The sequence below is a fragment of the Haliotis cracherodii genome, unplaced genomic scaffold (genome assembly GCF_022045235.1).
Source record: "Haliotis cracherodii isolate W230 unplaced genomic scaffold, xgHalCrac1.p SCAF_5, whole genome shotgun sequence".
NCBI lineage: Eukaryota > Metazoa > Mollusca > Gastropoda > Lepetellida > Haliotidae > Haliotis > Haliotis cracherodii.
In genome coordinates this window covers 53,590,145-53,616,305 of record NW_027266308.1, presented here as the reverse complement: position 1 = coordinate 53,616,305, position 26,161 = coordinate 53,590,145, and the positions used below count along the sequence as shown (strand labels likewise).

Below are 26,161 nucleotides of genomic sequence, written 5' to 3'. Positions count from 1 at the left end.
TTATTTTGTGATACCTTTTAAGAATTTGTCTTGTTTCAAATTTGTTGACAATTATTTAGTAAAGCCGTATTGCATCCTCAATTATCCATTGCAGTGCATGTATACTGAAACACATTGGAAACACATAATCAACTTCAAGTCAAAATGAATGACAAAACGATTTGGGCAGTACATCTCGACACATCAAATGAGAGTCAAACCTGTATGAAGACATGCCAAAATACCCAGGGTGGTGGGGTAGTCTAGTGGTTAAAGCGTTCGCTCGTCAAGCCGAAGACCCAGGTTTGATTCCCCACATGGGTACAATGTGTGAAGCCTATTTCTGGTGTCCCCCGTGATGTTGCTGGAATATTGCTAAAAGCAGCGTAAAACCATACTCACTTACTCCGTAAATACCCAGAACAACTTAATTGCGTTTTAGCTGCCATTTTGCCAAATATTACATGAATATGCGTTTTCAAAGTGTGTCAGTATATATCAATTTTGTTTTGATAAATACTGTGGCCCCATCTGCGATCATAGGCCAAGTGTGGGTTACTTGTATTATTCCATGCCGGAACCCTCCTTGTTGGGCCATGTATAGCAGACAGACAACATGCACATCTGAATGTGAACTTTATTATAAAACCAGGACAACTGGTTGTGTACAGTGAGTGACAAGGCACAGTATGGTATCGACAGTGGTGACCAGAGAGAGGTGTACCAGTACACACCTGCACAGGAGTTCTACAAGTGGAAATGTCTGGATCAGCATATCCTTTCAGCAGTGCCCATGACCACAAATACAGCTCCGAACATTTCTGTACACACGTCTGCCACGGACTGAAGTCCATGCAAAAGGAGAATAATGATAGCTAGATGTGTACTACCTCCTGCCTAGCTGTTTCTTACAGTGGCAACATGGTGGGCAAGTTAACATGTAAACTTGTGCTCTAGAGAATCGTCCACTGGGCTACTTACTGACGCAAATTTGTTTCTTAATTATTGACGCTCTTGCAATTAATTTTATCAAAATTAACTCAGAAGGGAAATATCAAGATCTATATTATTCTATATACATTATTTTGAAGGAATCAGATGTTCTTTAACTTCTTTTGAGAAGTATTTCTTCCGTCTTTTTGTTAGAGTTCAAAATGTGTGTTTATCAGACAACTTATTGTGCCATAAAGTCAAATAAATTGAACTTCAATATTATCAAGAGAAATCAACATTGATGAAAACTGACAAGGAATAACAAAACCTGATTCAAGTGGCTATTTGGTTAGTATTCTGACGCTAAATAATGTGACTGATGAAAAAGATATCAATCAGTTGTACAAAACAATGTGACTATCAATACTTGGAATAAGCACAACAAAATAGAATAAAGCACTCTTCACCAAAAGAGGTAGAAGATCTGTCGTCTACGTAGCTGTACTCTACACAACCACAATGGCATGAACAGCTTCCGTTGAGGTTCCAGCTTTTCTGGTTTCATGTAGCCTGGCATTGTTGTTGTCTCTTGTATCGCCATAGCGATGGTTCCGAGGGTGGAGAGTTGTGAGGACCAGGAATACATCTTCACCCACAAACATAATAAATTATTTTGTGATACCTTTTAAGAATTTGTCTTGTTTCAAGTTTGTTGACAATTATTTTGTAAAGCCGTATTGCATCCTCAATTATCCATTGAAGTGCATGTATACTGAAACACATTGGAAACACATAATCAACTTCAAGTCAAAATGAATGACAAAACGATTTTGGCAGTACATCTCGACACATCAAATGAGAGTCAAACCTTATGAAGACATGCCAAAATACCCAGGGTGGTGGGGTAGTCTAGTGGTTAAAGCGTTTGCTCGTCAAGCCGAAGACCCAGGTTAGATTCCCCACATGGGTACAATGTGTGAAGCCTATTTCTGGTGTCTCCCGTGATGTTGCTGGAATATTGCTAAAAGCGGCATAAAACCAGCCTCACTCACTCCGTAAATACCCAGATCAACTTAAATGCATTGTAGCTGCCATTTTGCCAAATATTACATGAATATGCATTTACAAAGTGTGTCAGTATATATCAATTTTGTTTTGATAAATACTGTGGCCCCATCTGCCAAGTGTGGGTTACTTGTATTATTCCACGCCGGAACCCTCCTTGTTGGGCCATGTATAGAAGACAGACAACATGCACATCTGAATGTGAACTTTATTATAAAACCAGGACAACTGGTTGTGTACAGTGAGTGACAAGGCACAGTATGGTATCGACAGTGGTGACCAGAGAGAGGTGTACCAGTACACACCTGCACAGGAGTTCTACAAGTGGAAATGTCTGGATCAGCATATCCTTTCAGCAGTGCCCATGACCACAAGGGCAAGTTAACATGTAAACTTGTGCTCTAGAGAATTGTCCACTGTGCTACTTACTGACGCAGATTTGTTTCTTAATTATTGACGCTCTTGCAATTAATTTTATCAAAATTAACTCAGAAGGGAAATATCAAGATCTCCATCATTCTATATACATTATTTTGAAGGAATCAGATGTTCTTTAACCTCTTTTGAGAAGTATTTCTTCCATCTTTTTGTTAGAGTTCAAAATGTGTGTTTATCAGACAACTTATTGTGCCATAAAGTCAAATAAATTGAACTTCAATATTATCAAGAGAAATCAACATTGATGAAAACTGACAAGGAATAACAAAACCTGATTCAAGTGGCTATTTGGTTAGTATTCTGACGCTAAATAATGTGACTGATGAAAAAGATATCAATCAGTTGTACAAAACAATGTGACTATCAATACTTGGAATAAGCACAACAAAATAGAATAAAGCACTCTTTACCAAAAGAGGTAGAAGATCTGTCGTCTACGTAGCTGTACTCTACACAACCACAATGGCATTCACAGAGAGCTCGCTGATAACCTTGAAAAATAACAACATTGCTTAATACCAATAGTGGCCTTTATCATAGGAAAGGGAGGGGAATTGGTCTTAGGACTACCGTATTTTCTTGAGTATGGTGCGCACCCATGTATAATGTGCACCCCCCTCTAGCGGGTTCAATATTTTGGAAAAAGAGAAATTTGAATATCATGCGCAGAAATAAATTACACCTGCGCCCCTTCAGAAGTCTGGCAAACGGATGATGAGAAACTTTGTCAGTACAAATTCGAAATTTGAGATAAAATAATCACCAGACATTTTGATTTACCGTTTAAATTGTATTTTTTGTTCAGCTAGGCATTGTTTTATATCCAGGGATTAAGATTACCTTGTGTATTTTCTCGTAATCGAGCTCACGGTAATGTCTTTCCATGGGGGGAAAAAACATCAAAACTCATTAATTCGTGTATAATGCGCACCCCCTTCTACACAGCTGTGTTTTGGGGAAAAAAAGTGTGCACTATACTCAAGAAAATATGGTATCACATTGCGCCCCCACTAATGTTCAAATTTATAAAAATGTATATTTATTTGGAAAATAGAACTGTGTCATGTTTTCAATTTTCCTCCTACAGAACCTCATGCTGTAGTAAATGACAGCATTTCCTACACATGTTATACTTACATTCCTACAATCATTAATATCTTGGCTGTAACATGTTGCCAGGATCTAAGAGAATATTGGATGGTTTTAATCTAATACTAAGAGTTAATAAGTGACCAGTCATTTATTATGGGGGCCAAAGAGAATCAAGGGAGGGTCACCAAAAAATATTAGTCTCTAGGGGAGAGTCATAAAAAATAATACACATACTTAGGGAGTGTTATGTAAAATGGACATTTTATAATATACAGTGCTTTTGCATTGCATTTTGACTTTTCAGGGAGGTCCATGAAAATGTGAACAAGGACATGGGGAGGGTCATTCAAAAATATGATAAGCATTACGAGAGGGTCATTAATTTCAGTATATTCGTGCATTAAAAAAACCTCTGACCGACCCCCATGATAAATGACCGGTCCCCAAGGGAAAAGTCCATTAATGTAATTTTCGTAGAACATTATAAAAATATTCTATTTCCTTTTATGATTAATGTGTAATCACTTCATTCCACATCAGAAAATACATTATCAAAATCTCTGAACTGTACAAAGCTGTACAATGGTAGTATAAGCTGTAAACGTCTTCTCTCTACGAAGATGAAAATAACAACCTTCATCCTTATATTTACACACTTTGACCACTTGACCAGGTCAAGAAAACAAAAGTAAAGTGAAACGATGAAGGCAGCCTATGCTGATAATATGTCCAGACAACAAGACTTGGACATAAGTGTACACTAGAATTGCAGTGAAAAAACTGGCAAGCTGAGATCAACAGTGGATGAGTTTAATGCTTGTATCATGCGGGAGGGAAGCCCAAGGTGGTGTCTATAGGACATATACCACTCTTGTGAAAGCCATACGCATTGATATAACGCTGTAATACCAAGGAATATAATCAGAATGTGTCAAGGATCTAGAATCCCAATCAGCAAATCCTGGCATGGCTAAGGGACACAACTCTTCAAAATGAATCTTGACACAGATCACAGGGCTCATTGCACCCTGGCTGAGATCAAGATAAGATATTCCAACAATAATCTCCCTGCAATAAGCATGGTGGACAGGTGCAATTTGCAGGTACTAACTTGAGCTGAATACTTACAACGCATTCTCCTTTAATTACATTATTTAGGTATCAACCAAATCTGTAATTAAAAAAGACAAGCCTGAAAGACAAAGGCCTACATAGCAACAATGTTAAACAATTCATTAAGTGATATACAACACAAAAGTTCACACTGAAATAGTTCTTACCACCTAGTCTGGTAAATGAGATGTTGCACAAGAAAGGCCTGCACTACCTCACCTCAGTGTAAACCTGTATCAGTGATCATGTACCTGCCTCACAGACAGCCATTCCAGCCATAGACATGACAGCTATCCCAGGGAGGCCTGGTATCAACTTGATTAAGATTTTCCCATGCCCTGGTCACCACGGCTATTCAATGAGACCTCCCGCCTACCGAGTCTACCGACACAACAGACCCTGTCCCATCTATATGGAAGTTCCATCATGTCTGGGGCAAACAGTAGGAGTTGTGGCCAGTGTTCGAAACACAACTCCAACTTATCAGACAAAATAGTAGCTCTCGAAAAATACTAACTAGAGATGCGATGGGTAACTTGGGTACCCGGGTCGGGTGGGTACTGAGAAGGACCTGGGTACCCATAGGACTACCCGGACCCGTGGTTAGTCGTGTGATATATTGTTTAATAACAAAAATTATCTAGAACTCTATGGTTACACTACAAATCGCTCATGATTGCATTTCTTTCTGACTATGCACCCATTCCTTCTGACTCTCCTATGTTTAAATAAAGATAAAACTTCAGTCAACTTCAGTGTATGCATGACCAGATCATTTAATATGTGTACTTAAATACATTTTGTCCAGGGCTACGGTCAAACTATTCCCAATCAGACATTTTGTATTTTTGAGATCTACAGCGGGTACCTGGGTAGGGTTGGGTAATAGGGGGTGGGTAACTGGGTAGGGTCGGGTAATAGGGGGTGGGTACCTGGGTAGGGTAGGGTAATAGGGGTGGGTACCTGGGTAGGGTCGGGTAATAGGGGGTGGGTACCTGGGTAGAGTCGGGTAATAGGGGGTGGGTACCTGGGTAGGGTAGGGTAATAGGGGTGGGTACCTGGGTAGGGTCGGGTAATAGGGGGTGGGTACCTGGGTAGAGTCAGGTAATAGGGGGTGGGTACCTGGGTAGGGTAGGGTAATAGGGGGTGGGTACCTGGGTAGGGTTGGGTGATAGGGGGGTGGGTACCTGGGTAGGGTCGGGTAATAGGGGGTGGGTACCTGGGTAGGGTTGGGTGATAGGGGGGTGGGTACCTGGGTAGGGTCGGGTAATAGGGGGTGGGTACGCGGGTAGTAAATTTGGACTCGTCCAAGCCCTACTACTAACCCAACCAATGGCCGAGTACCCTGTGGTGACCAGGATGTTAGTAGGGTGAAGAAAAGTCACAAAAGGTGGGATCAGATGAAGCAGTGACCATTATTATACTATTTTATGGTCTCTGAATGAAGTCGATGGTTTGGCTGGATTGCCTGTCATCTTACCCTGGGGGACTTGCTCACATCAACCACTAGTTTGTCTGGCCCTGTCTGGTGTTTGTGTTGTGCTGTCTGTGACAAAGACTGAGTGCATGCCAACTTTCATAAGTGCAGTGCAGGTACCACTGTGGGCTAAAGTTGAACAACTCCCATTGAAAAGATTCATGCATTTTAATATCAGACAGAAATAGTTGGACAGAAACCAGCACATCTTTCGTGGAATGCATTTATATATACACAATATATTCTCTGTACAATGAAATCTCAAAAGCTTGCATATCAAGAAACAATAATTACAGAACATATACAATTTAAGTTTATGTAAAATTCACATCCTTGTAGTATTTACATAAAAATAAAATATTCACAATCTGTCGTACATGACAAGTTCTTCAAAGTCTTGAAAGAACGCATAGTTATAAATAAGTTGGTTTAAATGCCATGTTTAAAATATATCTTGAATTAAAATATATCAAATGCCAAGGCGTTAAATATTAACTTAGTGATATATCCCATAATCACCTGGTTACATCAACTATCTGAATGTATATCATCAATATATATCGTATATCTTTCCTGATGTTTAATAACCATATTTACTGTATACAAATTAAGTAATCATTTAGTTAACTCATTACAAAATGATACCCACATGGCTTTCAAATTAAAGCAAAGCTAATAGAATAATCCAACACACACTACTGAGCAATCCAAACACATGTTTGAATGGCTCGATAGTGTGGGAGTTCAAATTAAACGTCACATCGGCAATATTTCAGCCATATCATGACGAGTTGGCTCGATAACCATCACTGAGTAGGTGGTCTAAGTTAAATATAGCTGAAAAAAATGTTGCAGGGAAATAACGGCAGATGTAACAAAATCACCAGCACTATGATAAAAGCACAGATATTTCTAAGATGGCTGCTGGGGCAGTTGCTTGGCAACAAATACCCTAACCACTTTGTAACAACTGTTTGTATTGGTTGATGAGGCAGGCCCTCATGCAGTGCAGTGTTTAGCTGTCTCAAACAGTCCTTTCCTGAAGAACGGATCAAAGTCACACAAGATGTGTTTGGTCATGTGCTTGTTGTGTGTGGGGTGGAGGGGTGTGTTCGCAGATCTCATACACACTTCTATCAGGTTCTTCAAGTATTGCTGCAGAAAAAATAAAAGACATTTTAGTAAAGAGAAGCATTTTAGAATCTAAAAATTATGCATACTCTGAGTGTCTAAATTCCCCTAAACGCTACTTATAATTGTCACAGTGATCTGTTTTCCAAATAGTGAGTGAGTTAAGTTTAATACCCCATTGATCAGTATTTAAGTTCTATCTCCGCAAGTCAGCTTGATGTGGGAGGACAGTCTGATGCAATACTGATCTTAGATGTTGTACCACTTTGGTGTAACTTACGGAACAAGTATGGTGCTGACAAACATAACTAAGGCCAACCAGGCCCACTTGCACAAAGCGATCTTAGCGCTAAGATGATCTTAACTCCCATACTTTAACATAGGCTTACGATAGTCTTAGCGCTAAGATCGTTTTGGTGCAAGTGGGCCCTGGACTCAAACCCAAGATCCTGATTGCTGGCACACCCAAGGGAGGGAACTCTGCAGAATGAATTGGGTCTCCATTTTGGTTTGATTTTACAACAAGATCCATATTATAAAGTTTCATTGGAACCCTTCTTTAACTGTGGGTTACGACATCAAATACAGAATAATAATCTCCGGTTAAGAATAATAGATCATGAGCATGTGAGATAATGAGACCTGGCAGATCTGACTGTATCAGGTGGGAAGGAGGACAATATGTACCCCCAGGTATGCGAACTGATCATATGGGCTATCAATGACTATCTCACCTCTAGCTGCAACCGTCTCTCGGCCACGGTCTTCTCTGACTTGCTGAACATCTTGCGAGGTGGGAACACGAGTATACTGGTCTGGAGAGGGAGCCACAACAGTAGGAGTTCAGTAAAAATACGGATAATTCTTTCAAAAAGCCAATTCACATTTTCATGTGTTAATTCTAATTCAATACAGATTTCTATTATAAGCATAAGTAAATTATTCTCGTCATTGAAATGGGGTATTTTAATATCACTGTCAAAATCCTGAAAATTAAACTCAACCATGTGAATAAACTGTGTTCCCCCACTATTTGTCTACCTGAAACCTGTAATTAACAAAACAGTGTCCTGTCTACTATATCGCTTATCTGTAAACATATGAAGACAAAACACAATGACATGTAATCAACATAAGAGCCATGTGTTCATGACAGATTTATCGAAACACTGAATGATGGACCACCTCATTGCTGTTTCATTAGACATGTCGCCGGCAGAGTTATTTCCCCTTGGTTGCCTACCTCTGGGTATTTCTTCTTCATTATCTGATGCAGATCCCTGAAACGACTGTACCGCCGGAATATTGTCCATGTGTCCTCGCCAACACTGACCTGTAAACAACAGAAACAAAATGATGATGATGATGATGATGATGATGATGATGATGAAAACAATTATCACTTAAAACCATATAGCTGCTACACACAACAACAAAATCCTCAGTAAGTCCTTCACAGTATCATGTGTCTCATATTGCTTAACAAGCCATATTCATTTCAACCTTAATTCAACGTGTTCCACACCTTGAAATCTTATTTTGTAATATAACTAAAGAAACATGAAAAGTGTAAAATTTCTAAAAGGTAATCATGATGGTGAGGCGATAACTCTGAATAACACCGACCTTGACCTCATATTCATGATGTGAGTCGCTGCCATGACCTCGCAGGGTGTACGTGGGTATGCTGATGTAGATGCGGGATGACGGACTGGAGAAGCTGCCAGAACTGGACGACCCACTGGTCTGACTCTGGAGATAGGAGAGAGTCAATTGTATAGCAGGCAATATTTAGCTACATCATGGCATCCTGTAAATAATCAGTGAGTGAGTGAGTGAGTGAGTATGGTTTTACACAACTATTAGCAATATTCCAGCAACATCACGGTGGGGTACCCCACAAATGGGCTTCACACATTGTACCCATTTGGGGCATCGAACCCCGGTTTTCGGCATGACAAGCGGATGCTTTAATCACCAGGCTACCCCACTGTCCCTGTACATAATCAAGACAGGCAAACCAATGGTTGATACCAAGAGTAACAATCCATGTCAGGGCACGATGACATGCAATCGGCCAGGTCAAACATCGATGCTCTTCAACAAGCTCGGGTTGCTGGAACCTATGCTGGCCCCAACACACACAGGGTCTGGAGACATGAACATTCTTTAAAACTCTTGACACATATTTAAAGGTCTTGTGTACCAACTTTGACAAATAGGTCAGAAGGCAACTCACCATCCTACGCGGCGACTGGTCTGGGCTGCATATATTGTTGTTGTTCGAAGACTGAAGAGAGATAACAAGAGATCATGATTACAGTTGTCATACAATATTACCAGGAATTATTCAGTTGTCTATAGTAGCACTGTTATGCAGAAGAAAAAAACAACCCAAAACATTGTGGTCCACAACATCCAACTATTGCCTAAGTGTAATTAATGAAATATACCTAAGTCTTTATCTTTCGAATAATCTTTCATAAACACTGCAAACAAATAATAATGAAATTATAAATGCCATTTTGTTTTACAAAAATTACATATCAGCATTTCCCTTGTGGTTTGAACTGTTTGTACTTACCATAGTCGACGTGTAAGGGTTAGACCGCGTGGGTGTTGACACTCTACCCATCCCGTTACTGGAAACAAGAGCACATCAATGTACAAGTGTTCAAACTCAGCTCTCCTATATGAGATTTCAATACTCCACATTGGTATAGACTTATTTCTCAGCTACTTCATAATAATAACAACAACAACAACAATAATAATAATAATGCTCAGACATAAATAATACAATATTCGATAACATACATTCAATGATGATTCACACTCATTCATTACTCTTTGACTGAAATCCATTCTCACTCAAGACAGATGTCCGTTCAGCATTTTTATCACAATGGCTCATAGCAGCTTAATTGACCTTGAGCAGGCTTTTTGACCTTCATTAACTTCTTGATCACCTACTTTTCTAGCTTGGCTCGAAGCTGCTTGAGTTCCCGACTATGAGCTGCCTTGAGTCTGAGAATCTCCTTCTCTCTCTCTATCCTCTCATTCTCCTTGTCTATCTTCCTGATTCTGTCTCTCTCCACTTTCTCCTCGAACAGACGGCGCTTCACCTCCTGTTCCACCAGGTTGTTGATCCTGAAGAACAGCAAGTCAGTCGGTATGAGTAACTTGGCTTAAGCTATGTTAGATAATGAAGAACTGCCGGTCAGTCAGCCAAAGAGCTTTTTTAGAGAATAGCCAAAACAAGCTTCAAGGAATTACAGAGTATCTTTCGCAAATGATAGAATGGTGAGTTTGGAGCCTTTGACAATGAGTTACTGCTAATGATGTACCATTATCACGTTGTGACGTGGTAAACAATGGATGTCATCATATCGCAATGTTCTCCACAATGCATCAACGTGATACCATCTGACTGGTGGATTTTCATTACAGTCAATGGGAAATGCTACTTTGCAGACCTGCTAACCTGCTTACAATTCCACATAACGAGCTTAGCGCTTTGACTAGCATAAGTAGGAGAGATTGTGTTGAAGAACGGGCCCCTGGACAAGATAAACCAGTGAGTGATCGTGCAAGCACCCAGGACACTCAGCTGCAACTGACAGATGATCCTTTAGGTAGTAAACAATGCAGATACCCAATTCTGAATGTCCATTGGGAAATACCATTACTGTCTCATGTGACAAGCATAAGATGGTGTTTTTAAAAATTCCCAACAAGTTACTGGTTGACAGCAGAGAAATGATGAAAACTCTCCCAATGTGACATTCCTCATGTAAGTCTGTTCTTACAAGGATAGAGTACATGGTATCCATCTTGCCATCTTGCCTCAATTTTAGTGACTGTGTTATCAAGTCTATACTATACTATATCATCTCACCTCTCCTTGTGTTCCATATCCTGCAATCTAAACTTTTCAAACTCGATACGATCCAGCTCAGCATCTCGCTCCTCTTCAAACTTCCTTCGTTTTTCTTCCAGCTCCTGTTGTCCTTTCTCTATCTCTTCTCTCAGCCTTTCCATCTCCTGGAACACATCCATCACATTCCACTTGTAACCATGGCGACTATATACACCTATGCTGGATCCTGGACATTAACCTGTCCCCCTGACCTTGTAGTCCGATCCCGACATAGTGTCCAGATCCCCCTCAATACCAACCTGCATTAACCTGTCCCCCTGACCACCTTGTAGTCCGATCCCGACATAGTGTCCAGATCCCCCTCAATACCAACCTGCATTAACCTGTCCCTCTGACCACCTTGTAGTCCGATCCCGACATAGTGTCCAGATCCCCTCAATACCAACCTGCATTAACCTGTCCCCCTGACCACCTTGTAGTCCGATCCTGACATAGTGTCCAGATCCCCTCAATACCAACCTGCATTAACCTGTCCCCCTGACCACCTTGTAGACCGATCCTGACATAGTGTCCAGATCCCCTCAATACCAACCTGCTTTAACCTGTCCCCCTGACCACCTTGTAGTCCGATCCTGACATAGTGTCCAGATCCCCTCAATACCAACCTGCTTTAACCTCTCCCCCTGACCACCTTGTAGTCCGATCCTGACACAGTTTTCAGATCCGTCCCTCTGGATCTCAATGCCTCTCACATCTCTAATAACTCTCCCTGATGAATATTCTGCTGCTATTTTTCCTGCCTATTTCCAACTATTTCTCTTGTGTTTGTTTCATCCGCAAAATATTCCCAGGCTTTAAACTAGTTTCCCATTTCAATTCAAATTTATGTCTCCAAGGTTAAATAATTCTGGTTTGTTCCAAGCTTAAGCAGATGAGGATGATACAATACAGAAACAAGTGCCCTATCCAATTTCATATCAACGATGTTTCTTATGAACTGTCAACAAGATTAAAGCATTTAATTGTCCTTGTAGTTCGAGAGCTTTGATTCATTTCTTTGTTTGTTGTTAAACGCCATACTCAGCAATATTCCAGCCATATGATCGCGGTCTGTAAATAATCAAGTCTTGGCCAGACAATCCAGTGATTGACATCATGAGCATCGATCCATGCAATTGGGACACGATGACATGCATCCACCAATTCAGCAAGCAAGACCACCCGATCCCGTTAGTTGCCTCTTACGACAAGCATAGTCGCTTTTTATGGCAAGCATGGGTTGCTGAAGACCGCTTCTACCCTAGATCTACACGGTTGGAGAGCGAGGTATCAGTACACCATGTGGAGGATGGACTACAAACACTCAGCTGCATCCTTCAGGTTCTCAGTAATGTCAGTGATACAGACTGCGGTTCTTTCAAAATGATGTATTTTACCTGTGTCTGTTGGATTAATTTTTTCTTCTCGTCTTCAAACTGTTGAATCTTTCCATCCATCTGAGCTCCCAACAGCCCTCCTGCATCTGTCGCACAACCAACATCGTGTGAGGCCCTCTCTGACATCAGCCTGCAACAGCGTGAGATAATGAACACAAGCATATCTGCACAAGAGAAGTCTTTCACACACAGGTGGCTCCAGGAATCATTCTTCCATTAGGGGGCAACAGGAATCATTCTTACATTGTGTAGCAAGAGGAATCATTCTTCCATTGTGTAGCAAGAGGAATCATTCTTTCATTGCATAGCAACATGAATCATTAATAGATTGCACAGCAACAGGAATCATCCTTCATTGTGTAGCAACAAGAATCATTCTTACATTATGTAGCAGCAAGAATCATTCTTACATTGCATAGCAACAGGAATCATTCTAACATTGCATAGCAACAGGAATCATTCTTACATCGCTTAGCAACAGGAATCATTCTTCCATTGCATAGCCATAGGAATCATTCACTCACTGCATAGCAACAGGAACTATAAACGCAGGGCTTGTCCTCACAGAGAAACACACATCTGAACTATAGCCAGATCAAATATCCATGTCACTAAGATATATAATCGGCTACAAGATAACCCTATACTCCCTGCAGCCATACAACCCATCTCACATGACACATACGCTATTTCAGGAATCAACATTTTCATGACCAGTGGTACTGTAACTTACTTCAGGCTATCAACAATTGAACATTGAAGAATAAACCTGACTGCACTTCAGAGTTTGTGTTGGGTAAACATTCCTTCAAGATAGAAGAGTGTTGTTAACACTAGCCAGATTCGGGATTCTGTGTAGACTGTTATCCGCGCCATCATCTAATATCTGATGTTATCAGACTCTTGCCAGTGGCTTCCCCACAAACTATTCGGCAATGTGATACACAATGCTCTAAATACATTCACTTTTTATACTATACTAGTCTGCTTCTCAGTTTCTAATAGGTGTTAAGTTATCTTGGTCAAGGAGCTGCTTGATATCTGTATCTGCTACCCCTTAAGTTTGTGTCTACACCATCCACTCCATGATGCTCTGTCTGACCATGTTGCATCTGTGGCAGACAAACTTCTAGTCTCTGAAATGAACATATTTTACAGAAGAAACAGACTTTTCAGACTTAAGACTTAAGTAGTATTATAGACTTGCATGGGCTGTATTGGATATATTTGTTTCAGTGTCTGTATGACTAAATCTGTGGTACTGCCCTCTAGGGCTGGGAAGAATCTAAATTTACTACCCGGGTACCCACCCCCCTATTACCCAACCCTACCTGGGTACCCGCTGTAGGTCTCAAGAGAAAGGTACAAAATGTCTGATTGATAAACTTTTGACCGTACTCCTGTCAAAATGTATTTTGATACAGGTATAAAATGATCTGGTCATACATACACTTAAGTTGACTGAAGTTTTATCTTTATGCAAACATATAAAGTCAAAAGGAATGTGTGCATAGTTGGAAAGAAATGTGAATATTTGTCACTTATAGTGTAACCATAGAGTTCTAGATAGTTTTTGTCATTTAACAATATATCACGTGACTAACCATGGGTCCGGGTAGTCCTGTGGGTACCCAAGTCCTACTCAGTACCCACCCGACCCGAGTACCCGAGTTACCCGTCCCAGCTCTACTGCCCTCAATAACTGATAAGTTTTTTCAATGCTGAGATCTGATTTTGTTTTCCTTTGGCAATGCTATACTAAAAGTATACAGCTTCTCTTGTTTTCCCTCTCCCTCATTGTCTATCTCTACCTCCGTCTTCCTTCGTCAGTGACAACTGCCTCTACCACCGTCCTCCTTCGTCAGTGACAACTACCTCTACCACCGTCTTCCTTCGTCAGTGACAACTATCTCCACCTGTGTCTTCCTTCGTCAGTGACAACTACCTCTACCACGTCTTCCTTCGTCAGTGACAACTACCTCTACCACCGTCTTCCTTCGTCAGTGACAACTATCTCCACCTCTGTCTTTCCTTCGTCAGTGACAACTACCTCTACCACCGTCTTCCTTCGTCAGTGACATCTACCTCTACCACCGTCTTCCTTCGTCAGTCCTCTGCGTCACACACTACTCCACCTCCGTCTCCCCCTATGTGTCGTATATCAGACATGCATATCCTCCTCCCATGAGAACACTGGCAGGCATGTAAGGCCTGAGACATTCTACATGTTATTCATGAGTTGACAGTCCCCTTGATCCCAGCCCCAGGCAGGAGCATAAACCTTCACTTAGACTACCATCATAAAGTACAGGAATAGGTCCTGTCCTCCAAAGAGCATGTTTCCCCCAGTTGATTGATATCAGGCCAGGACATGTTTAACAAAACAACTGTAGCACTAAGACGATTGTAACTTCCAAACTTAAACATAGACAGACCACAACTGTAGTGCTACGATCGCTTTGGGGAATGGGGAGTTCAGCAATGCAAAAATAACACATGCTGGAAACAGACATCATACATCGACAAACTGGCCAAAGATTACTTTTCTATAATAATCACATAGGTAAACAGTGAATATAGCATGCCAAGGATGGGGACTGCTTTCAATAGGTCAAATTGAATACTGCAAACGGTTTAATAAAGTTAAAAACGTATTACACATAACTTCAGCTTACATTTTCTCTTTAGGAATGTCCTTTGTTACAAAATATCCAATAATTTGGCAGGTACTTGCAGAATGTGTCAGAACAAGGTTGAAGTGACATGATTAAAGGCTTAACTGAGGCTGATTGCCAAGATTGGTGTTACATAACACATGATCATAGGGACCCACACACTGACCACAGCACTACATGTTACAACCAGTACAATATACATACCATGTTATATACATGTCATACAGACGTGTAATAAATCTTCATAATGCTATATCCATTATTAACCTCAATTCCTTCATGAAGTAGAGATTGATGATGACAGCAGCCTTAATCCCTGTCCCCCAGTCATTGAGGTTGTGCTCCACACGCTAACACCCCCCACCCCCCATACCTTTGCCTTCCCTCCCTCCCCTTTAGTTGAGGTCCTGCTGTGTCTGCTGGGGGCTTGATGCTAGTTCAACCACTCTACATCATAACCACTGTTCCACCTTGTCTCCAGGGATGCATATGTGATTCAGCGTGGTCCAGATATAGATTATGTAACACTGTACAGTCTATTCTTCAAAGTACACTTTGATAGAAGCTGTGTGCAGCACTATCAACAACATACAAACCCAAGTAGATTGTATTTCATAAGCTAAATTGAACCCAATAACCATGACAACTCAAACTTGAAATGCCATGAATATTTTTTTCATTTTTGTACCATTTCAGACACAAATGTACAAAGTGTGGTCAACTTCTTTGAGGCATTTAGAAGTTAGAGTACTATGTAAGGATAAGATATCAGTCATTATCCTTTTGTTGTTTATATTACTGGCTTCACCCTTTTGTTTATATTACAGGCTTCACCGGCCAATATGTTTTACCCTTCTGTGTACATAACAGGCTTCTCCACTCCAGTGTAACTACATCTTAAACCTACTCAACTGTACAAACACTGCCTCCTACCTGTATATATACTTATCAATCATACTCTGTACATCACTTGCTTGATACAGTGTTAGAACCTACACTGAAATGTCCTAATTGTAATAAAGATGTTGTTCATCCATATATCTTATCCCTACTAAAACTGCGGTCAGTTCTCAACCCTAAAAGTAAGCATTGCCCTGGGACTTTCACATGTCACATAGACACAATATAAGAGTCTCAGTATGTCAGGTCATCATAAATGAACAAAATGTCTATATAAGGACACAACATATTATTGTCATGATACGAAATTCAACCGCATGCACATATATTAAGTTAATTCAATTAATTAATTAAAGACCCAGCCGTTACCTACTTGACACTGAACACCCAGAAACTCCAGTAGTTCCTACCATCACACAAGTCCCTATTCAAAATATCTGGACGGTGGTTTGCTCACAAGGCCAGCAAACATTCCAAGCTGTTAACATCCCCTAATCCCTCCAAAAGGCTTCAATCTCCCTACGTGGGGCTGGCTGGCTTGTTAAATACTTGTCCCGAGCAAACAAGGCATCTCGAAAGATGGACATCTTACGCAACCAAGATGAAATTTGAACATTTAACTGAGACAAAAACTGTTGAAACGAAGATACCATGACACAAACTCTCTCTCTATATATATATACAGCTATAAATGATTGAACAAATAACTAGATGCTTAAATATATTGTTGGCGTCCTTCAGAAACCAAATGTATATATAAGTTTGCAAAATTTCAACATCATTCAAAATTGTAACTTCACAAATATTTGCATTAATCATTGATTCGCCTTAAATACATTTTGAAATGTATTACTATGTGTGTGTTTGTGAGTGTGCGTGCGTTTGTGTGTGTGAGTGTGTGTGTGCATGTGAGTATTTTGCAATTTATGCAAAGAACACTATTTCTACTTAACACAAGAAATCAAATAAAAACTATTCCAATAAATCATAAGCAAACAACTTTTCACATTGAGAATCACAAACACTGAATGTACCTTTCATAACAAACTGCACGCCACTTCATCATGTTCAAGGTCAACTCTCTGATGTAACAATACAGTAACTACCAGCTAAACTGACTTACAATTGTCATATCTGGTCAGAAATGTAACTGGTCAGCCTTATGTAACCACATCACATGACTACACTGACCAATGACCAAACATCCTACTACAACCAATGAGGATCAATGTCTGCCTGCCCAGTGCCCTCACAGTCACCACTGATTGGTTAGTCTGCCAGTTGTACAAAGTACAGTGAATGGAAGCTAAGGTGCTAATTAGCAATACAGGTGATCAAGCTGGTGACGGGGGGATTAATTAGCTGCGCAAATGAGGTGTCAATTAGATAACAGGCGAACAGAATTACTGTTCTTTGTGTAGATTGTTTTGGGGCAATGGCCTGTGAAGTAAACTTTGTCTTGTGTGTCTTGTATGGCTGATTGACAAGAAATGGTGAGTATGTTGCTACCACTAGTTAACACACAGACAATGGTATTGTGTCGTGGTGGTAGTGGTGTTGACAACGAGGGCTGTCGAATGCTGATATCAGGATACTTGGGTCATTGATAGGTCTTCCTGACAGGAGACTGCCCTAGTCTGTCTGATTATCCACTCATTCAATCTTCAATTTATAGATACATACAGACAACTATGAAGAATTCAAGTTTCAAGCAGTGAGGAAAATATATTGGATTAGTGTATAATCTGCGTCACAACAAAAAATACTACAGACGGCCAAGAGTTTTATAATGGCTTGTGACAATACCAGTCACAGAGGCAACGAAGACCAGACCCTGCCTGTTTTCCTGTTTTTTTGTAAAAATTACTAAATTAAAACACTAAGAAATGTACCACATGTTTAACTGAAATGCCTTTTCACCTTTTCATTTGTCATTTTGTTACTTATTTAAGTTTTACATCAAATTTTGAGAGACCATATACTACTCAAATGAAGTTAAGGACCACCCAATTCTTTCATATAACTATAGTTAATCTGTTATGTCACGACAGACTAACTATATAAATATATACAGTCAAGCTATGTATATATGCTTATAACAAACTATGGTTATAACTACCTAAAAAAAGGGGTCTCTTTGAGTTCATTATAACTGTAGTTTACTGTATCGCTATAACTGACTTCAGCTTTTAACTAATAGATTAACTATAGTAATATTAAATAATCGGGTGGTCCTTAACTTCTTTTGAGTAGCATACAACAGACTCACATATGACAGCAAAGGACACTATGTTTTTATTATTTACTATAATTATCTAAGACATTTACATAAAATCTACCAAAAATCCTGGTAACTTTTCTATCATCATTAAAGTATTCTTTTGAAACTAAATAGAAACTAAATATTATTTTGATTCCCGACATGGAAAACATGAAGTTTAAAACAGTGAACGGACACACTACTCACATATATACACCAAACATGTGATAACAGTCTCAACCAACCTAAACAGTAGCATAAATATTGACCTGCGAGTGTACCATATACCTTCACCAATCATTTGTTTCATCAACAGTCTTAATGATGATAATCCTCATCCAACACCTGCCTTTGACACTTGACATATTCACCCAACTGAGTGCTAATCTACATAAACACACTGAGTCACAGCTCGGAAGCTAAACAAGGGATACATTTCTTTTCTGCTTGACCAACCATTAATACATTATAATGCTCCATATAAATATTTACCTTGGTCACTCTTCATTAATCTGTAATACTCATTAACATGGAGGAAGACTCACTATCATAACCCACAATGGTGATACACAAGGTATCCATGAGTAGGGTGTGTGGCAGGGTATTTCCTACGGCTTCTCAGAGACACAACATCAATTGTGATATTGCCTCATAATTTACTGTGATGCCATTTGATATTGTGTGATATCATTTCATAATACATGTTATGATTTGATAATCAAATGTCATGTTATTTTTAATCCAACATATCCTTTGAATTGTTTGATAGGTATTACTTAGAAGAAGTTGATGGATGACAAAGTGGACACAATTTATGGAGAACTTCACGTGACTATATATGCAGTTTTGTAACATATCCTTTGATAATCAATCAGCATCACAAATTGTCAGAACAGAATCTGAAACACATTTTGTAACTATCACAACAATACTAGTAAATGCCATGGTTGAGTTTTGTACCATTTCCCTTGTGACTGATGACTTACATTATCATTTGCACATGTACTTTTGTTATACTCTTAGAAATACTGAACTGCTAAAAATAATGAATTTTTATCTTGGATTAGCACTTTTTCTCAACTCTAGTTGGCCTGGCTACAACTAATACAATTTTACAAAACATATGGGAAATATTTCTGAGCTGCTATAACACATGACTACTTTCAGGCAACTAGTTCATGAACATTCTAAATCTGACACCTGCCTACTAAACAGGATATTGCCAGATATAATTTCTTCAACAGGGCAGACTTGGTTGCAATTTCAGTTTATCGGCTCTCAGTCTCACCAAACTGATTCGTCTATCTCACTACTGTCCAAAAGAAAGACACTAGACACAGGCCGTCCGGAGACAGACTTGTATGTATATCGGGCTTAATTGAAAATGTAGATGGCCAAGGGGACAACTTAACCATCACAACCAGGTAGAGGCCTCAGGCACCATCACACCTTTGATATACACTACATGTCTCGGGGCATGGCCACACAATGCTAGAAACACCCCATAGTGTTATGATTTCAGCACTTAGCTGCAATAACATACAATGGGTTCCACTTCACGGCATTCCTGCTTCAGGTTATTATCCTATAGCTAATACTAGAGATGGATCATTTTGATTAACACTTGCTTTACAGGGGCATGTCAAAGTTTGCAAGTTGTTTAATCATTTATGAACATTATTTCAATCTATTTGAGCATGGAAGTGCAATTACTGGATCACAAATTGCTTACTCACTCTGAAACTTGCAATCTTCATGATAGCTACAAAATTATTAAAGAACAAATTACCAAATGAATGTGCTCTTCTGTTGCATAAAATAAATTGTGGTGACATACTTTTATCTTTGTTTTGGCAGTACAAATCATTACAGCCTACAGTGGCTTCAGAGGTTTGTTTGTTGTTTAACGCTGCACTCAGCAATATTCCAGCTATATGATGGCCATCGGTAAATAATCAAGCCTGGGCCAGACAATCCAGTGATTGACATCATGAGCATAGATTCACACAATTGGGATACGATGACATGCATCAACCAAGTCAGCAAGCCTGTCCACCTGATCCCGTTAGTCGCCTCTTACGCCAAGCATACTTACGCCATGTTTGAATAATTGTCACAGTGAAAGTTTAACCTGCTGTGAAAGTTTAACCTGCTGTGAATTGCCTCTAAGCCAAACGTCCACCTGGCCTTGATGAAAACACTAAATGCACAAACAAATAGCTGTGATGAATAATGAATGTTGTTCACAACGCAGTTGTCACAAATCCAGCAATATCACATTAATCAGTAAATAAAGAGTCTCGGTCATGCATTTATGTGGCAGACAGTCTAAGCAATGATCCACACAGTCCGGGAACAATCCACACGGTCCGGGAACAATCCACATGGTCCGGGAACAATCCACATGGTCCGGGAACAATCCACATGGTCCGGGGACAATCCACACGGTCCAGGAACAATGAAACACAATCAGCAAGGTCACACATTGTGACCACCCAATCCTCATTAGTGTGACTGGACATGCATGAGATACTGTGGTAGTGCTGGAAAGGGTAACTAGGGTACTCACGTCGGGTGGCTGCTGAGTAGGACCCAGATACCCACAGGACTACCCGGACCCGTGGTTACTCATGTGACATTGTTTATTGACAAAATCTATCTATAACTCCATGGTCACAATACAAGTCACTAATGTTCACATTTATTTCTGTTAATGCACGCATGCCTTCTAAATTTTTGAATAAAGATAAAGCTTCAATCAGCTTCAGTGTATGCAAGACCAGACCAGTGATACATATATCTAAATACCTTTTGCCAGGTCTCCGGTCCCAATTCTCAATCAGACATTTTGTACCCATCTCTTGAGACCTACAACAGGTAGGGTCAGGTACTAGGGGGTTGGGTATTGGGGTAGTAAATTTAGACTCGTCCCAACCCTTTACGTTGGACCGGTTCTTACCCAGATTCCCTATGGGGCACATTTATGACTATACAATGAGACAAGAAAGACCTCAATAAGAACTGACAATGTCAGACTTACCTGTTCCTCTCCTTCTTGATCCTCCCCAGCTCAGCCTCACATTCATCATCTATCTCTGTCATCTTTGAATCAATTTCCTCAATATATTTATTCTTCTGCTCCAACTGAACGTCAGCCATTTTGGACGTCTGCTGCTTCTCTGCCTGAATTGCCTCTTTCTCCCTGCGCACATCACACAGTTTCCCATTTAACTGCTTCTCCAGTCTTAGCACAGTCTCTTCCTCATCCACAATTCGTGCAGCATGAGAATCTATTGCATCCGTCCTATTCTCAATGTCCTTCTCAAGCTTATCCATTTTTTCTGTCCTAGCAGACGCCAACAGATTGTGTTTTTCTTGTTGTATTTGACCACTTCCTTCTGCCTTCTCTCTCTCCCACTCGTCCATCTCTCGTTCCACCAGCTCTATCAAATCTTGCTCCCTCGCCGCCACCTTCTCTTCCTCTTCCCGCAGCAACTCGTGGGCCGAATCCAGATGGCGCTGCTCACACTCCACCAAGTGTCGCTCATCCTCGTCTTTATCACAGACAGCTTTCCGTAGAGCTTCCTCCAACTGGACCTCATGTTCCTTCAGATCTGACCACGCCTCCTCGATCTTTTTGTTCTCCTCTGCCACCTCATCGAGGAGATGTTTCCATCTCTCCTTCTTCTCCTGGTCAAGTTTAGCAAGTCTCACATTTAATGATTTCTCTTTCTCACTAAGTTCATTAAATTTCTTTTTTAAACTTTCGTCTTTCGACAACAACCTGTCTTTTTCTTCTTCTAACTGTCTCTGAGCCACTTGAATCAGTTCTTTCTCCTGTTCGATGGACTTCAATCCCTGAACAAGATACAACATGAGTTTTGAGTGGCTTATAGAAGGTGGATCATGACTACCAATGACAAGATAGTGTCGATAATCAACTTCTTCATTACAATTGTAGCTACATATCTGTGTAGATTCTAAAAACATTCTCAAGCCGTTAAGTCCATTTATTGTAATCAAATGATTTAAGCCATCTAAATAAACATGCTTGGTTGCTCACTTTGAACATTCATCCCTTGCTAGTAATAGTTTTAGCATCTACATCACAATGTCACAACAATAACAAAAATGTTGATCATCCATACTGTCTTGTCATTAATAGGGCCATCATATAAGTTTGTGTGTTTCTTTTCTCCATTCTATCATGACGAACACCCTGGACCCATGTGCCACAATAGCCTTAAGTTGAAGGTCACCACCTCCAACACTTCTATCATACAGGGTTACACTGGATGCAAAATAATGCATCCTAAATGCATTGAAATTGAAACGGATGTTCATAGAATGCACAAGTCACATGTGATGCAAGAATGCTTAAATCTTTCAAATGTAGCATTCACACCAGACTTAACTGATATTTCAATTCTGTTAAGAAATAAAATTTAAATTTTGGAGAGTCTATGTCATTCTTTCCTTAGTCAATCACTAAATTACATTTCAAACAAGGAAATTGAATCAAGAATCACAAATAAAGTTATGTGTTGTTGCCACATGTCACACTTGGACCACCATGTTCATGCCAAAGTCCTACACGACTCACAAATAGATAGACAAGCTGAATTCATGCAAACAATTTCACTCACATGTGAGAGTAATTTGATTGGACGGCTTATTTTGCAGGTGTTGCTGATCAAAAAATCTCATGTGGCTATAGTAGAGAATGGGGTCATGGTATTTATCAAAATAAAATGGAAATGTAATACCCTGGATAATAATTTTTTATTTCAAATTTCAGATCACATTGTGTAATTCTTACCACAAAGTCTTATATTATTTCCTCTTGTACTGCAAAACTTTTTAGTGAAGGGTGGTTGTGGCCATTTTGTGAAATATAACAAAAAATTGAAAATGTGTTTTCAAAGTGTTTCAGTAAATCTCATAAAAAAAACATATCAATGTTTTATTGTCACACAATGCCCTCTTCCTGACCTTTGTTTTCTCAGCATATAGCGAATCCTTCCTCCGGCGTATCTCTTCCTCCAGGTTTGAGATGAGCTCCCTCTTCTCCTGCTCCATCGTTTCAAGCTTGTCCAACATAGCATCACACTCTGCCTTGATTTCCTCCTGGTGCTTTTGCAGCTCCACAATCTCCTGGGAGACAGACAACAGATTGAGTGAGTGAGTTGGGTTTGATTCTGCTTTGAACAGTATTGCAGTTACATCACACATATATATGTATCAGCTTAAGTCGAAAGAAATAGAGTTACAGAAGTTTATCACCTTTTGGAAACCTAAAACTTGGTGCTGACCAGCCAAGGATCACCATTGGGGATATGTAGGCTTGACCAACAACCAGTAGTTCCTGGTAACTATGGGACTGACTAATAGCTTCAAACGACAAGCTGTAACAGTGATGACCTAGTTGACTCACCTCCTCCAGCTCTGCCTTCATCCTGCGAGCAGACGTCAGCTGCTGTTGTTCCCGCTCATCCAGCTTCTGCAGCATGCCCTCGTAGTCCGGCCGCTCAGCTTCATCCTGCAGCACACACTTCCTCATACAGCAGGGATCATACAACATACAGATTCTACAAGATCAATTGTTCTAGTTTTGAACAGACCCTTTGAACCTATTTGTTTCCCTCATACACAACAAATACATTCCGACATTCAATCTTGGTTAACAGCATCGGAGCATCTAATGACAGTGTTATTTCCTTCTGTGCCAGCACCTGACACCATTGTGTGTATTGACATTTGACCCCTTCATACAGTGACACAACACTGACATCAGACTCTTGTACATAGTGTGAACTGATCCCAAAGTCTAGAGTGACCTCCGACCCTACCATACTGACCTCTGTCCCGAGCATGTGCTGCAGCTGTTGCAGACTCTCCCTCATCTCCTCCAGACACTCCTGTTTCTCTGACAGCTCCTGCTCTAGCTCAATCTGACGTATCATCCGGTCCTCCTCCATGCCACGATATCTCTCCTCCAGTTCCTCAATCTCCTGTCTGAATACAAGTTACAACTCCTTAATACTATTCTCATTTATATCAATTGTCGCAGTTCAAGGGAGATGCAAATCTGGATCATGTTCCACAGTGGGATTTTAGCGATAAGACAATTATAACGCTCCTACTTGTACACCGACTTATGACAGTCAAAATGCTAAGATCAGTTTGTGGAACAGGCCCCAGGGCGCACTTGCACTAAGCGATCTTAGCGCTACGACTATTGTAAGCCTATGTTAAAGTATGGGAGTTACGATCATCTTAGCGATCAGATTGTTTTGTGCAAGTGGGCCCTGGTCATGAAGGTCACACCTTGTAACCAACAAATCTTCATTAGTTTGCTTTTTACGACAAGTAAGGGGCATGTCACCCAGTCTTCCACACAACTACCACACATGGTAATGCAAAAGAAAGATCATTGTTCAAATTATAACTAATCGCAATGTTGGTGATTTGTGTATCCATCATGTCATCGCCTCTAATTTTGATGTTTTCGCACTGTCAGATACCAACAAAGCAAAATACATCTTTGAAGCTTTTTTTGGATGGATTGTTGGCCTCTGTTTATTTTAAACATATTCTAACTGACAAACGTGTCATGCTTTGGACCTATTCTGTTCCAGAATTCCCACAGGAACTCCAAAAGGAACCTCTCTCTAGCATAAGGTTCCTAGAAGGACCACTCTGTATGTGTACTGACGTTGCGTCTGCTCACCTCTTCTGATCCAGCTTCTCAAGCTCCTCTCTGTGGACATGCTCAAGCTCCCAACTGGAACAGAGACATGCAGACACATGCAGTTAGTGTGCACACAATACTCACATGCCGGGGAGCAAATATTAAATCTAGGCTAATAAACTTACAACAAATAAATCATCAGGGGGCATGGGTGGCCCAGTTGTCTAAGGCGCCACTGTGCAGAGTTGCGTCATTTAGGCGTGCCAGAATCCTATGATTGTGGCTTTGAATCCCGGTTCGCCCTGGTTATGTTTCAAGGTTTGTCAGCACCATACCCGTGGTTTTCACCAAAGTCGTAAACATCTGAATGCTAAACCAGCATTAAGTGTTTGATGACACACTAAATGGCCAACAAAGTATTCAGCAGCCATTGTTGACACCCAATACACTTTTTTGCAGCTCCTGATGGTATGTATGAGATATGGGTTAAAATCCTTTGAATTCAAACAGGGGTATAGAATCAAGATATTCCCAAAACAAGTTAAAAATGAGTATTATCTGTATGGATATTGATTTTGAAATGATTTAAAAACAAAACATGTTACTGAAATGTGTTTCCTCTTCAAGTGCTCATCCACGTCAAACAATTGTGCATTTGCGTAAAGAAGTAGCACAAAAGTAATGAAGCTGGGTTTCGTTACATACCACATACTGACTGACATGACAGAAAAGCATGACATGGCATGGCAGAGAGAAAGTCAAGGATGCTACAATACCATCCGAGGAAAGGTCAGATGATATTCATGGTGAACACAATCTGAATGTTACATGCATAATGGGGGCAAGCTACAAATCCAGATGAGTGAGTTGGGGTTAACACTGCTTTTAACAGTATGCCAGTTATATCACGCGGTGCCAGCTTGATGTGGGAGGAAAGCCCGAAGTGATGCAGGTCTCAGATGTTTAACACTTTGGTGAAACCCACAATGAGTGAGTGAGTGAGTTGGGTTAACGCTGCTTTTAACAGTATTCCAGTTATATCACGCCGTGTCAGCTTGAGGTGGGAGGAAAGCCCGAAGTGATGCAGGTCT

The 26,161-nt window shown here is 40.3% G+C and overlaps 1 protein-coding gene across 1 annotated transcript in view; it reads right to left on the bottom strand.

Moving 5' to 3' along the window:
• Positions 1–5,642: 5,642 nt before the first annotated feature.
• Positions 5,643–26,161, bottom strand: part of LOC139443474 (kinesin-like protein KIF16B) — a 57,254-nt gene continuing 36,735 nt past the window's right edge. The window contains exons 21-34 of the mRNA XM_071224457.1: positions 25,110–25,163; positions 24,238–24,394; positions 23,814–23,918; positions 23,372–23,533; positions 21,420–22,237; positions 12,545–12,674; positions 11,127–11,272; positions 10,202–10,378; positions 9,813–9,870; positions 9,468–9,518; positions 8,855–8,980; positions 8,472–8,561; positions 7,963–8,043; positions 5,643–7,252 (exon numbers count right to left, since the gene is read on the bottom strand). Coding sequence (XP_071080558.1) covers positions 7,097–7,252; positions 7,963–8,043; positions 8,472–8,561; positions 8,855–8,980; positions 9,468–9,518; positions 9,813–9,870; positions 10,202–10,378; positions 11,127–11,272; positions 12,545–12,674; positions 21,420–22,237; positions 23,372–23,533; positions 23,814–23,918; positions 24,238–24,394; positions 25,110–25,163 — 2,311 coding nt within the window. The 3' untranslated portion in view covers positions 5,643–7,096. The remainder of the gene's footprint in view (positions 7,253–7,962; positions 8,044–8,471; positions 8,562–8,854; positions 8,981–9,467; positions 9,519–9,812; positions 9,871–10,201; positions 10,379–11,126; positions 11,273–12,544; positions 12,675–21,419; positions 22,238–23,371; positions 23,534–23,813; positions 23,919–24,237; positions 24,395–25,109; positions 25,164–26,161) is intronic.